The 15,548-nt window shown below is 40.5% G+C and overlaps 1 protein-coding gene across 1 annotated transcript in view; it reads left to right on the top strand.

The window, feature by feature from the left end:
• Window positions 1-210: 210 nt before the first annotated feature.
• Window positions 211-15,548, top strand: part of uggt2 (UDP-glucose glycoprotein glucosyltransferase 2) — a 40,952-nt gene continuing 25,614 nt past the window's right edge. Inside the window, exons 1-21 of the mRNA XM_034213367.1 lie at window positions 211-498; window positions 950-1,109; window positions 1,883-1,965; window positions 2,068-2,198; window positions 3,303-3,415; window positions 3,595-3,772; window positions 6,584-6,680; window positions 6,762-6,828; window positions 6,974-7,074; window positions 8,496-8,595; window positions 9,012-9,072; window positions 9,351-9,442; window positions 9,616-9,766; window positions 11,201-11,320; window positions 11,675-11,760; window positions 11,896-12,031; window positions 12,316-12,447; window positions 12,566-12,730; window positions 13,291-13,414; window positions 13,519-13,617; window positions 14,380-14,474. Coding sequence (XP_034069258.1) covers window positions 976-1,109; window positions 1,883-1,965; window positions 2,068-2,198; window positions 3,303-3,415; window positions 3,595-3,772; window positions 6,584-6,680; window positions 6,762-6,828; window positions 6,974-7,074; window positions 8,496-8,595; window positions 9,012-9,072; window positions 9,351-9,442; window positions 9,616-9,766; window positions 11,201-11,320; window positions 11,675-11,760; window positions 11,896-12,031; window positions 12,316-12,447; window positions 12,566-12,730; window positions 13,291-13,414; window positions 13,519-13,617; window positions 14,380-14,474 — 2,265 coding nt within the window. The 5' untranslated portion in view covers window positions 211-498; window positions 950-975. The remainder of the gene's footprint in view (window positions 499-949; window positions 1,110-1,882; window positions 1,966-2,067; window positions 2,199-3,302; window positions 3,416-3,594; window positions 3,773-6,583; window positions 6,681-6,761; window positions 6,829-6,973; window positions 7,075-8,495; window positions 8,596-9,011; window positions 9,073-9,350; window positions 9,443-9,615; window positions 9,767-11,200; window positions 11,321-11,674; window positions 11,761-11,895; window positions 12,032-12,315; window positions 12,448-12,565; window positions 12,731-13,290; window positions 13,415-13,518; window positions 13,618-14,379; window positions 14,475-15,548) is intronic.

Genomic DNA, 15,548 nt, shown 5'->3' with positions numbered 1-15,548 from the left:
ACAAAAATCCACCGATAATGTTAATGATAATGAATGTTGCTCTTAAGTACTTCTTCTAACAAAGACAAAACATCTCTAGGCTATAACATTACACTAGCACACCAACTCACTCAGTGCACTCAGCAGTGTGACGTTGGCTGCTGCCTGCAACCCTGCAACATGCTCCAGTGTTTGGTTGATGTTTGAGCCTCAGCCTCCTTAGCTGTCTACCGCTGTGCCAGAATACATTACAGCTTTACCGTCCGGTTTTTTAATACTTTAGGCTGACTATTAATTATTGTGCTCATGCAAATACGGTGACAACACGTAAGTTAAAATAATGAAACGATTTGATTTGTTTTCATTTTCATAATTGTTTCTAACACGTATCACGGTTAGCGCGAGCCACTACAATACGCTGCTACCCCTGGCAAATAAGTTAGCTAGCTGTGCTGTTCGCTGCCCCAAATAAATGAAGCTGGCTTTGTATGGAAGAAAGTGGCCAGCATCGCTAACGGGGTGAGGAATATGATATTTGCAACACAGCCTACTAATGGTTATGTATTTTATTGTACACAGCTTTGTAGTAGGTGATCTTTGTAGTCTCTAAATCCCGGTAGTATAACGTTTTCATTCACGACAGGCTGTTTACTTTTATGCTACAGCTAACTTCAGTCGGTCTTACCCAATTGCACGTACGTTATTTTAGTAGTAGTAAGGAGTAAGGTCTAGTTAGAAATACAGGTCAATGCTATTTTCACATGTAGCTAGCATATTCCGCAACCATGTACTGATTGTGTATCATGTTGGAGGGCTTTGATACAAGTCTACGTACACCGGTGTTTCTTGTTAACTTAATAACATAGTAGAGTAACTACGTGGCACTGACTGGCACTTCTCAAAAGGCAAAAATAACTGTCTAAGGTTAACCTCTACTGACGACGCTGGTGTTTGCTTTCTGCCACTTTAGGTTCATGTTACGTCTCTCCAGAGAAAATGAGGAACGTTATTGTGCTGTCCCTGCTGCTGCCGCTGCTGCTGAATATACATCATGTCACATCGGCACCCAAAGGTGTCACTGCCAGTCTTAGAGCAAAGTGGAGCATGACGCCTTTCCTGTTGGAAACAAGGTACTCACCCCTCCACATCATGCTGCACTCAGAGACCTACAGCCAGGATCTCAGGGTTGGGATCACTAGGCCAAAGCCCCCTAATTGCATCTTTTATACCTCTTAAAATATGTATTTGTTTAGTTGAAGATATCATTATGTAACATTTCAGCATTGATATGTCTCAAACATCTAAACCTATGTTGTGTTAATATATGTGTACTTGCGCTAACCCAAATGTTTCCAACAAGTTTAAAACCTAGAGAAATGTGTCAATTTATTCAATTGATCTCTCGTTATGGCGTTGTCCCCTTTGCACATTATGGTTGTCGGCCAGAAGCTGTCATACATTTACTTTTTTATCAAGATTCAACACATTTTTAACACTTTTTTTTAGAACTTAATTGTTTTAACTATATGTTTTTACTGAATAAAGGATTTTAGTCATCATACTTCACCCTCCTAAGTTTTCAGAGAAGCTGAGCAAACTTAACAAACTTGAAAATGTATTGGGGGGGAAAGATAATCTTAAATCTAAAGTCAATTGTGTAATAAAGTGCAGTTTTAGCTAATTATATCTTAGATTTTCATACATAATGAGCTTAAATAGCAGCCAAAAGTTGTTCATATATTTCAAATTCTCCTTTTATGGTGTTACTAAAAATATTGGTCATGCCTGTAATGGCCGACTTATTATCTTAAAATATAAAAAAGATTATGTGGCAGACAGAAAATGGTTACTTAAGTCCATACTGTGGTTACTGAATAATGCTAACTAATATGCTCCTTTGCAGTGAGTTTATTGCAGAAGATGGGAATGAGAAATTCTGGCAGTTTGTTGACACAGTGAAAGAGCTCACCGTGTACAAGCAAGGAGGTATGTTGTGTAAATCCCAAATTGATTTTAATTTTTGATACTCCTGAGAGGTCTGCTTCTCTTAAAAAAACAACAACTAATTATTTCTAAATTGTGTCTCAGAGTCTGTGCGGTCGTACTACAACTTGATCATTAAGAAGGCTGGCCAGTTCCTCACAGATCTTCAAGTTAATCTCCTCAAATTCGCTATGTCCCTACGGTCGTACTCACCAGCTGTTCATGCATCCCAGCAGGTATGTTGTAATTACAATAGTATCATTATTTCATAACTCTCTCTAGAGCTGCATCGTAACATTACAGTGAGCCAGCTCCACTTCTTTAGCGCTTGTTATATTGTCCGTCTAACCAATTATTGACAAAGGTAGCTCTGCAGGCCTTACTTACAGTGTTTATCAATTTCTTTGACACATTTCATTGAATTAATGGTAGTGAAAACCTCTACTTTATTATTTCAAAATTCTTTATTTAAATGACATTAGTTTTAAATATATGACTCAGTAAGTGGCTGTGAACTATAGTTCAACTCGGAGAGACGTGATATATGGAATACATATTTATTGTTACACGTCATATGAATGAAATGATTGCCATGATAATACAACAGGAGAATGTAATGGTGTTTGGCGATTAGGCCCCGGTTTGCAGGATAATCATTCAGGAGGGAAAGAACCGCTCCGATGAAATCCCCGGGATCTAGACACTGGTGGTGGTGATAAGTAGGTGGGACCGGTCTGAAGGAGGAAGGTTTAGCTTTGTCCTGGAGGAGACGGGAGGCGAGAGGGGTGGAGGAGGGTTGTGTATGGTCACCTGAAATGACAACTGACAGGAAGGAAGAGCAGGCATTTAAGGAATTTAACGTGTGCAGCAATTGGCTGCTGAGGGGTGACGCCCACGCATTTAATGAGGGGGGAGAGAGCAATAGAGTGACGTGTAAGTGACTCATTGTTAGGTCTTCCTTATTGAACTTGCGCTAAAGCTTTCATTTGATGATAATACTGGGTGACTCTTAATGAAATGTAAGCACACTGTGTTCACAGTTCCTTAGCCTATACATTGCAGCTTCAGCAAAGATGAGGAGTCATTTCATTTTGGTGACAGCAATGCACTGGTTGATGAATTTCTCTAATCTGAAAAGATGTTCAGCACTTGAATGTATAATAGTCTTTTGTTGCTGAAATGAAGTGGGATTAAGAATATCGAGGATAAATAAATCAATTTAGCTGTGATTCAGTTTGGCCCATTTTAAAGAGTGAGGGGTAGATGCTAGACCCTAGCAGGGTCATGTTGTTGTTTGTGTGTTATGGATCATTCCTTCACTCCTACACGCTCTTTTACAGATAGCCAGTGATGAGCCTCCGCCTGAGGCGTGCCCTGCCTTTGTCTCCATTCATGGTCAGCATAGCTGCAGCACCAAGGACATCAAGAAGCTCCTGAAGGCAGCTGCAGGCAGGTAACACTGAATGCACGGGCACTCTGTCGATAAACTCTATCTGTATAACAGACGCATATGAATAGTTTCACAGTACATTTTTATACGAGTGTTGCTTTACTGACTTTATTTTCTTCTGTAAGAAACATAATAATTGTATTCATGAAACGTCTTTAATAATATTTTTAAAATGTTTGCAGGCCCATACCACATTTATACAAGAATGACCACACATATCCAGGAGTCAATACCACAGAAGTGCCAGTGGTTATCCTCTACGCTGAGATTGGAACCAAGAAGTTCACCTTGTTTCACAAGGTGCTGTCGGAGAGGGCTGCAGAGGGAACGCTCGTATACGTGCTGCGGCATTTCGTAGTGGTGAGTAGCAATCTATCCACTGATTCAATATTATGATTCCTGTTAGTAACAGTGAAAACATGCATCTCGTCATCATAATTTGAAAAAAAGGATAAGGCTTGTGATATTCATTTTCTTTCTGATTATCAACAAAGTAAATTAAAGTATCACAACTACCAATTAATTGATCTTGCTTACAAGTATTGCCTGCACAGCCAAAGCTAAATATAGCTCATTCCTCTTTGCCATAAGACCCTTCTGTTTTATCTTTACTTTAATGGCATTTTTGCAACAGTCGATTCCTCAAAAAGTAACGGATACAAATGTCTTTGAAGGAATGAAAGGTGTTTAAGATGTTGTTGAAAAAGCAGCGTGGGTGTGAACCAGTGACGTGCGGTGAGGTTCATGGCTGGTGAGGCACTGACTCTTTCAGAGTCAGATTTACAAATATCATATTTTGAACATAATCTAAATATTCGGTTATTTTTAAAAGCTTTTTTAGTCTGATGCTTCGATTCATTTTAAACAGACCTTTCAACAAAAGGATACCCAAAATCTAAATATTGGATTGTTCTTTCTTAGTAAGATCCCATTTTCATTACAATTGGGGTCTTACCTTGACTTGAAGATGAAGTCCATGCTTTTCTTCTGGACAACAATCTCTATTACTTTTTTGTAAAAGTCCTCCTTATCTTCCTCTAGTTTCAAAAGTCTAGTTTGTTGTTTGCGTCGCGTCTACCGCCATGGTCTACCCCGTCTCTACGTAGAATAACAGAAGCAACAAGAACCTGTGGGCTCACTTGCGCCCCCTTCAGTGCGGCAGAGGTTATGGCTGCCTCCCCTGGTGCTTTTTTCATTGCCGTTGTATGATGAGACCGGCGAGCCTAAATATCATATACACGTGAAATAAGTTATTTAGAGACTATGGATGACGAGGACACATGTAATAAAGGGATCTACAAACATTACATTGGTGACCTACAGTGAGATGGTGCAGGCATGCGCTTAGGGCCCGCTTTCTAGACAGTTTCTGTGGGGTGACGCATTCTGAGGTGAGGCAGATCTCATCTGTGCCTCACCTTACCCCACAGTAAGTGGCTTGAGCACGCTCACAAAATAAGTGCCCGCGTTAAATTAGTGCCCGCGCTCCAGCCAGTTACTGTGGGCTTACGTGAGGGAGAGCTCGTCCCTGCCTCACTCCTCATCGCTACCCGTAGTTGTAGCGGAGCTCGGCCAATTTGCTGATTTTAACTATAAAAAGCGATTGGAATCAAACATAAATCACATTTACAACACAGATCAGTGGAGACATTTTATTATTATTACTATTTAGTTGTTTTTCCGTTACATTGGAGTATGACAGGTGATGCTCCCCTGCCTCCCCTGACTGCACGTCGCTGGTGTGAACGGCATAAGAAAGCATGATGCAGTGCTTTGAATTTCAGTGTCAAGGTTCAATGTGGGTCAATATTTCTTCTGTACAGTATATGGGGCCCGTGTTTTTCTTGTTCCCACTGGAAAATTGGATTAAAATAACTTTTAATGACTGTGTAGCAGAAAAGACTCCTGGTTAACAAGGGTTAACAGTTGGTCCATCATCTATAGCTATACAATGACCAAAATATCCTGGATATTACAGCAATACACTTGGCACTGATGTTTGATGATAAAGTCTGATTTAAATCCAGGGTTCTGAAAGGTTTCTGATGGGGTTCAGGTCAGGGCTCTGTGCAAGGCAGTCAAGGGTTAACTCTTTTCTTAATTGGAATAAGTCGAGCCCAAACAATAAAACCCTATCTAAGAACATTAGTCCTCCACAACAAGCTGTGTGGTTGCTCCAGATCAACGTTTCTAAATTCCACCAGAGTCCAATAATGGTGTGCTTTATACAGCACAAGCTGACTCTTGCATTGCTAATCGTGGTGTTTGGCATGTGTGCTGCTGTTTAGCCATAGAGACCCTTATCAGTTCTGACTAACAGGGGTGGAGCGCTATTTGTTTAAGTCTTGAAGTACGATTAAGTACTGGCTCGTTTTGAAGGCAAGTGGCAAGTTGGATCTGTACATTCATAACCCTTACTAACAGTGGTTTAGAAACATTAGCCAGCAACGGATACATGCCTAATCTATGTTATTTAAATCGACCTATTGACCAAATTGGCAAAGAATAATATGTAATGTGGTTAAAGCAGAAAAGTCAGTAAAAGTCTGCATCGGTTTATACATTAGTGTGCAAGGGTCTTACAGCAAAAGCTATCCACAGCTGCTTTATAGTATGATAAGCTTCTCCTTCAGTTCAACACATGGCGTTTTGTTTAGGTGGGCTCCTGCACCTATGCCCACTAAACTGATCATGTGCTGACGTTGCTTTAGGAGGCATTTTGGAAATCTGTAGTGGCTGCTGCAACTTTCAAGTAAAGCCAATTTTTGTGCGTCAGCATTCAACCTACTGCTGTAGGCATTTCTGTTTCACAATAACAGCACTTACAGCGTACTCTGGCAATATCTAGCAGACCACCAATGTAATTATCTTATTAAAGAAGAAATCTTATCACAGTGCCTCTTTGAAAGTATCTTTACTGTTACCTACTCCACTCCCAATGTCTGTGAATGGAGATCATGTCTGTATGCTTGATTTGATTTGCCTGCCAGCTAAACCCACTAATAAGAACAGCTGTTTACATAATGTTTTTATTCAATTGTATATAGGTATAGGCAGACAGCATTTCCCATGGGATGTGTCTGCAGTCTATTATCATAGTACTTTTGACAGAAAGCATGTAAACAGAACTCTTTTCATTAAAGCCTTTTCTCCGCTTCCCGCTGCTCGCAGAATCCAAAGCCTCAAAAGATGCTTTTATCTGGGTACGCTGTTGAGCTGGCTATCAAAAGCACTGAATACAAAGCTGTGGATGACACCAAAGTAAAAGGTCAGTTTGTGACTTATCAAACATTCTGTGCTGGACTCAGCTGAGTCCACGGCAACACAACTAACATCTTGTGCTTTGTAGATTCACTTGTAAACGCAGAGGATGATAATACAGATGAAGTCCAAGGGTTCGTCTTTGGAACGTTAAAGTGAGTTGTTAAAGTGGAACATGTCATTTTACCCCAAATAATTTGTCTCTATTGCACTTTCTAGTATTTGAATGTGCTTTTGGTGACTTAATGATGAAAACATATTTGTATATGTCTCTTCCTTTTTTGTTTTTCCTCTCTTAAGGAAATCTCACCCTGAACTCCAGGAGAATCTTGTCGAGCTTCGAAAACATCTCCTGGAGAGTACCAACGACATGGTTCCTCTCAAAGTGTGGGAAATGCAAGGTATCTATTTTCTGTTTGAGTTTTTCAGGGCTCATAAAAAGAAAAAAATATATACATTTGGAATGCATATGAATTAATCCAATGTTAATTAGTTTGTTTTAGATTTGCTGCATATTATAATGCTATTGTTGACTGGAGATTATTTATATTGTGTGTTATTTTCTTCGACTGAACACTGCATATATGGAGTGACATTTCCATTTCATATGTTTCATTTGTTTGAACCTAATGTGCATTTGTAAATGTTGATGAATTGATTGATCTCCACTAGGGATGTGCATCTCCATCACTGAGGCCGATGCGATGCGCATCTCGATACGTTGTCACGACACGATACATTAACGATACATTTGAAACACCAGGCGATGCGATACGATACGATTCACCCCTGTTACGATACAGTTCGATTCAACATTATGCGATATGGGGCGATACGATGCGATTCAACACGATGCAAAAATAATGATACTTCAATATGGTACGACAGAGGATTTTAGTTTTATTCCTTATATGCAGCAAATCATACATTAACAAAAAAGTGCTTTACATATTTGGTGCTCTCTACTAGTACTGCACATCCCTTTATGCTGTTTCTTTTTTTACCTTTTTTACCTTAAAAACCTCTCCAGAGTAAAGTACAATTGTGTAACACCTCACATTTAAACAATGTAAGGATGTATTGCCCATGATTAACAATGTGCAAATAACAACTACCATAGTGCAATGCCCACACAGCCTGATGTGCTTAACACTCATTCATAGGCTAACTCACCAGTGAGCAGAAAGCAGTGGTTTCTATACGAACAATACAAAATAACCTTTCACAAACAGGTATTTAATAACTGCTTACAGTAAGGAAGACATTTCAACTGTTATTGGCCGTCACAGGCTGCTCTGACAGAACACCTCACTGAGTGATTTAACTCATAGTCTAACTTTCAGGTTTCTCTTTTCAGCCGCAGACCCCATGTCGCCTCTCTATATGCGTCGCTAAGTTCCTCGTACTACTTGTGTACTTTAAAGCGGCACGGCATCGTTTACAATTTGCGAGCGATTTTCAAGTTGACCGTCTTTCTTGAAAAATCCGAAGTGTTGCCAAACGTTTGATTTGTTGGTATTTTTCGGTGCGCTGTGTTTCTCTTTCACCTCGACTTCCATGTGTGTTGATAACTGAGACTCTCGGCCCCCGTAGTGCGAATCAAAGATCAAAGATCGTCTCTGCAGAGTGCTGACAGGATGAGAGGATATGATATGAATGAATTGTTTTTTTACCGATGCAAAGACGCTACAATCGATGCATCGCGAGTTCAACCCAAACTGTAGCCGATGTGCACTCTTTCAACCGGTGCACTCGCATCTTGAACGTTTATGCCGGTGCACCGATGCAAATCGGTGAATCTTAACATCCCTAATCTCCACAGATCTGAGTGTCCAGGCAGCTGCCAGAATCCTGTCCGTGCCAAAGTACGATGCTCTGAAGCTCATGCGAGACCTCAGTCAGAACTTCCCAAGCAAAGCCAGGTCTGAAAGTTCATCTGATTTTCTCTTTCTGGCCGACTGGATAACACATTTGGGACCATTCCAAAATCCATATTGTTCGGAGCCTACTCTGTGTTCCAATGTGTGAATGGAGGCACAACAGACGCTGTTATTAATGTGCACATGAAATATGTCTTCTATTAAACCATTCATTTGAGCATTATCCACAATAAATACAACTCACATACAGAGATGGAATCAGCTTGTTGATGTTTGCTTATTTTGGCTCTGGCAGTTTGTAATAACTCCAAAAAGTGCTGAGTAAGAGTCAGGTGTTTATAGGGAATTGACCATCTTGAGAGCCGACAGATTTTTGAAGATTAAAATTGGCATTTTATTGCCAGCTTGGGATGTGGTAAAAGCTGATGGTGACTGTACATGTTTTACTGTTCCCACAGATCACTGACAAGAGTGGCCGTAAAGCAGGAAATGAGAAAAGAAATTGAGGAGAACCAAAAGGTGCGCTATAACAAGCCGTGTTTCCACATTACAGTGCAGGAGGCTGTCTTGGAGAACATCCTTGGCCATTGTACACGTTTTATGTTAACTATGAGTTACTAATCTGTGTTAAACAACATCAGATGTGACATTTTATCTTCCCCCTTCTTCTTAACGGACATTTAATTCCTTGTAAATACAGCTTTATCCTCTGCACCTATTTTCTTGTGGAAACATCAGACATTAAAGGTAGAAAGGGTTTTGGCATTCGACTAAAAACGTTGAGCTTTTTCTTTCAGCGTCTTGGTGAGACCGTTGGTGTTCACCCGGGAGACGGGGAGCTCTTCATCAACGGACTGCACATTGATCTGGACGTTCATAACCCTTTCAGGTAGGAACACAGCAGGGGGGAGCAGGTCTGTCTCTGCTCTCCCCAGGGAGCCGCAGACCTTTGCTCTGCCTCAGTAATCCTGTTGCAACAAGATCAAAGTTTAGTGCACCGCAAAACCTCACTGCTAATTTGTATGAAAAAGAAAAACTAACTTGTGGATTTTTTTTTTACAGCATTTTAGACATCCTCAGAGGAGAGGCCAGGGTCCTGGAGGGGCTTCATAACCTGGGCATTAAAGGAGAACATCAGGGCAAGCTGCTGAGGTTACCTGTGAACGCTGTGGATGACAGTTATGCCTTAGATATCAGAGATCCAGCTATAATGGTGAGTCCTGTCCAAAAGCATTATTCTTCTGGCCCACCTCCACACTGTAGGGGCTTTTTGTTCTTTTTACCAGTGTGTGAATCAGTCATCAGGCTACTGCAGCAGTCTCCACCCTGTCAGAAACTCCAGGTATTAAATTGGAGATTCAGCCAAGAAAAGCTATCTAATTAAAGACTTTCATTTTAGCTCCTCTGGCTATTTTAATATTCCCTGAACTAGAAAAAGGGCAGAGAAATTACATTTTTAAGCATTGCCATATTCAACCAAGAGGTCTGTCGGTTAAGCTTTTGTCTCCCCTTCTAGGTATGGAGAGTGTGTAACATTAGGTTGTTAAGAAAGACACACACACACACACACACACACACACACACACACACACACACACACACACACACACACACACACACACACACACACACACACACACACACACACACACACCCACACACACACACAGAGTTAGAGAGCTAAGGATAGTGTGCCAGAGAGGCAAACGTTTGCACCGTGGGGAGGCTTATACCCAAAGTTACAGAGAGGAAAACCACTGTTGGTGCCAGTTTGGAAATGATGGATCGTTTTGCAACTATCATTATAGTCATTTATCATAAAGAGCCAAATGTAATACCTTACTACTGAAGAAGAGCTTGAAACAAGTGTACATGTTAAATTCTGTCCACCAAACTGTTCACTGTAATGCAAGAGCGTTGTTTACATGCATGCAGTTACCTGTATATTGAGAAGAGGTTACTCTGTCCTTGCATTGTATTTATTTGATTTATTTATACTATTAGAGACTTATGTGTCTGAAAAAGGTCACATTGAATTGACTATGTACATTGTGGTTTAATATCACAGGTGTAAAGCAGGAAAGGGAATATTAGAAAAGTAACCTGTTCGATATCTTGGTGCTTTAGACAAATAACAGGGTATGCTTATCACCACAGGGTGAACCTGCTGTTGGAAATTCATATCTTGCTGCCGGAGGTTGCAGATACAGAGTACTAGGTCAAACAAAAGCATACCAAGTATTTATATACTGACACATTTGTTTTCAGAGAACGCTAAGTATTCTTGTGTGTCTGAAGTTGTGTCATTCAATATTCAAAGGTTTATGACACGACGGTGTAATTATGTTACGTATGAAAAACTTAGATCGCAGGTTCCTCAACAGTCTGTCTTCATGCGGATGTTAAAAACCCAGATAAAAAAGCTAGTATTTAGATTTATTTGATAGGTACAATGTCACAAAAGCGCATTGAGCACCAGGTGTGCGCTATATAAATGAAATGTATTATTATAACCATTTGAGAAATGTAAGCACAATGTAGAAAAACATCATTCAGAGATATTTCTACTCTTGCTGATCTGTTACTTGTATTTAACTGAGGAATATCACATGTTCACACATTCCGTCTATCTTCATGCCCTTTCCAGTGGATAAACGACATAGAGAACGACCCTCCCTACCACAGCTGGCCGCGAGGCGTTCAGGAGCTCCTCAGAGCCACTTTTCCAGGAGTCATCCGGCAGATCAGACGCAATTTCTTCAACCTGGTGAGTCCCCTGATGGCTAGAAATGCTGCAGGGTAGTGGCGATAAAGAGTGTGGAATTGAGAAAGGTCTCCATTGTATTGAAACTGTAAAACTCTTCAGATGCTTCCGACTCTTTTCTGCTAGACAAGGTCAATACAGAAAATGTAATCGTGGGTTTCTTCTTGCAATCCTAACATTCCAGTTAGTACATCCAGAGAAATGGAATGCTGAGTACATTTTGAATGCCTAACATGTGTATTATCCAAACTGTGTTTTGTTGTGTCTGCTCAACTCTTATTCATTTATGATGCGAGTTGAATAAAGGTCGTATGGAAAGGTATCATGATTCAGATTTGACGATGCCTCTGATTTTAGGTGCTGTTCCTAGATCCGGTACGGGAAGAAAGTGTTGAGCTGGTGAAACTATCAGAGCTTTTCTACAAGCATAAGATCCCACTGAGGTTGGTGCTGTTATTTCTCGCATCTCCACAGCTGTGTATATGGTCCACCCTTAGCATTTATAACCTTAACCAGGTAGTGATTCTCATTTCACCTGCAAATTGAAAACTTGTTGTGTGCCCCCCCCTCTCCTGTAGAATTGGATTTGTGTTTGTCGTCAACACCGAGGATGAGATTGATGGCGCCTCAGATGCAGGGGTTGGATTTTACAGACTGCTGAACTACATCGCAGACGAGTATGATTTATCCCAGGCTCTGATATCCATGGTCTCAGTAAGTATATCACATGTCTACATTTGTATTGTTTTAGAAAGCAGTTTTTTAACAACATCTAATCTATGCAAACTCCACGCCAGTTCAAATCTCTTCGTGCCTCCGAAGTCAGTTATGTTATTGTGCCTTGTGTTCCCATGGTTTGAGACATTATTGATGAGATAGATGAGTCAGTTGGATTTTGCCTCTGGTAACATCTCTTTGAAATAGCCACTGTTTGGAACTATTGACAGTTCCAGGTGTCTGAGACGGTGAACTCGATCTGACTTTCCACTCTCCTACAGTTGTACAACAAAGTAGATGTCGGGGAGACGCTGTCCGTTGACACAATCTCTGATTACCTCAAGAGAAAATTCCCTAAAACCGACGCTGAAAGGATTCTCAGTGTAGAATCTGAGTATGATGACAAAAGAAAGGTAAGGATACAGAAATGAGCTCTCCTTCTTGTCTCTTTACATTAACTGGTTGTAAGAATTAATCAAAATTAATAATCAGGCGCAGCCAAAGATGTAATGATTGATTTGTGTGCTCCAGGAGGGTGCCTTGTTCTACAAAAGGAGTGGCCTCGGTGCCCTACCGTTGGCTTTATTTAATGGAGTCCCCTTGAGCCCCGACGAGATGGATCCAGAGGAGCTGGAGACCATTATCCTGCAGCGCATCATGGACACCACCAACGCCTTCCAGAGAGCTGTCTTTATGGTACCACACTAAATCTTCGACAGAATCTGTACAGAAAGTGACTCACGCTTCATGTTCCACCTGCCAGACCTACATCTTTCTGAGCCAGCAGTAGAACATTTAGATAAATATAGAACATGATACACAGTATTAGTGAAATGAAGTAGAGAAACCCTAGATAAGTGCACCATTAGTAGTTTGTCTATAGTTTGCATACAAGTAATATATGTCTTATTTATTTGCCCCTTTTGTTTGTTTGTTTGTTCACCATGTAAAGCGGCCTTGGGTCCCTTGAAAGGCGCTATACAAATCTAATCTATTATTATTATTGCCAGGAATTTCTATTAGAGAGGTCTATTGCAGAATATGTAATAAAACAGAGCTCATCCTGTGTGCTAAACATAATTGGGTACATCTTTAAACATTGTAATTTGCAGTTTTACAGTTATAGTTTATACGTTTTCCTTCCTAGCCCTCAACATTACGGCTTTAGCAGACGCGTGCATCACTGTTAACTTTTTAGAAGTACGGCACGGGCAAGATCCAGTATGAATGTATGGATTGATGTTCTCTTGCTACAGGGTCAGTTGACTGAGGGCTCAGATGTGGTGGACTATCTAATGGAGCAGGCCAACGTGGTTCCCAGGATGAACCCTCTTATTCTAAGCACTGACCGGAAATACCTCGACTTCACTGCCAAGCCAGGTGACCTGTGCTAAACATCCTAAACTATTTATTATTGATTCCATGCCTAGGTTCCTCTCATTTCCTCCTAACACTCCCAACTCCTCCACTTTCTTGCTTTGCAGTTGTCGATGAATGGGAGGACACCACTATGTTTTCATACTACGACTCCAGAGACAAAACGGCAGTGGTGGCCAAGAGAATGAAGTACTTTACAAATAACGGTAAGAAGTTGCTTTTTGTTTTACATCTTGGCTCCTAATTAACTCTTGCAGATGAAAACACGTGATTTAATTTCCACAATGACTTGCAACAATCCAAATCACTAATTCAAGCATCTTAATTCTTTCCTCTGTGGACCAACCACTCTTCATTTACATGTTGATTTCTGTAAAATAAGCATTATCTGAACAAGAAGTAATCCTTCACGGCTCTACTGATCTATGAACGTGTGAAATTGACCTTTGTAAAAGCAGGCTGCGCCTCCAGTAAGGTAATTGCTGGGTCTGCTGACTGGCTGTGGGCCGACACTAAACGGTCAGAGCTGCATTTCACTGCTCAGGCCTGCAGTGTGGCTGTCTCAGTGAGGATGAGGAGGCTGATTGCCATCTTCCTCTGTGGACTAGCTGATCGGCTGATTGCTTTTCTGACTGACTGACTGACTCACTGACTGGGGGGGGGTGATAACTGTGACAGGTGGCACACTTCTCCACTCATACACTGAGCTCTCTGCCACATGCCTCAGTCCCTCTCACCTACAAAACAAACTGAACATTCCTAATTCCCCCTCTCACTTTCCTATCGGATTCTCATCATCATGAGCTAACCCTAAGAAGCAGCTTCCAGTATCTATGCTGAACAGATCTGTTTGCCCTAACCCTGAGGCTAAACACTTTTTCTGTTTAACTGCTGCTTTTCCTAAGGTCATTTATTTGCATTATATGATTATATTTCCGCACACTTTGTGTTTTTCTCTTTTACCCTAGATGAGGACGGGATGAGTGCTGTGACCATGTGGATAGTCGGAGATTTTGAGGAGATCTCAGGAAGAAAACTGTTATTAAATGCTCTAAAACATATGGTGAGTATCATATATATATATAGACATTTTATTTATTGGGATAAACCCCTTGAGATGCACCATCTCGTTTTCAAGGGGGTACCGACAATAGCAAGAACTTACAGACATACATAAACAAAAAGACAAAAAGCAAAACAAGACAAACCACGTACAGTCTGTTTAGTAAAATTGAAGCAATACATACAATCATTACAATTTGAGAGACAGTCGAGCCGATCAGTTTCATCAATAACAGTTTCATTAATAACAAGTGCAGAGCAGTTGAAAGTGAGATGATAATGCATGTTTAAACGTACCCAATGATGCAAGAGATCTAATAGCAGCAGGTAAAGTATTCCAGTCTGTTGGGGCTTTGAAAATGAACGCTCTTCTGCCAATAGAGGCAGAGGGGACAGAGAAATAAATCTGAACAGAATGTCTAACTTGATGTATTGGTGAGTAGGGTACAAAATACTGCTTTAAATAAGGGGGATAGTTAAGATAAATGCATTTAAATATCAGCTGAAGCCAATGCGTGTGTCTTCTTACACTTAATGAAGGCCATTTAAGTTGGTTATACATTGTGCAGTGATGTGTACGAAAAGGACAACCAAGAACAAATCTGCATAGTCTATTGTAGGCTATGTTGAGAAGAGCAAGATCTGATTTATGTGCATTTTGGTAGACAACATCACAATAGTCCACAATCGGAAGAATAAGTTGAGAAGCAATTCTCTTACGGACACTGAGCGTAAAACAATTGCGAGAGTGGTGTAAGACACATGGCTGATCCTCATTCTTTCAACCAATCATTAACTTTCCAATAGGGACCACTTGGGAAGTCACACATTGACACACCGTACATACATATGTGTTATATGTCGGTTGTTGTGCGTTTGAAAGCATAAATACTGATATTATTGGAGTGAAATCAATTTACATTACTAATGAAACATTTTTTGTAATTAAGTTTTGACAATATATTACAGGCCTTAATCTAATTTAACTCAATCAATAACCTTTTTCACATTGGTCCTTCTTTGACACCAATTTTGATGTGACAAAACTGCACATCTAAACCTCACTTACAAGCAG

Source organism: Gymnodraco acuticeps, unplaced genomic scaffold, assembly GCF_902827175.1.
Source record: "Gymnodraco acuticeps unplaced genomic scaffold, fGymAcu1.1, whole genome shotgun sequence".
Taxonomy (NCBI): Eukaryota; Metazoa; Chordata; class Actinopteri; order Perciformes; family Bathydraconidae; genus Gymnodraco; species Gymnodraco acuticeps.
Note: the sequence above shows the minus strand (reverse complement) of the source record. Positions and strands in the feature narration are given on the sequence as shown.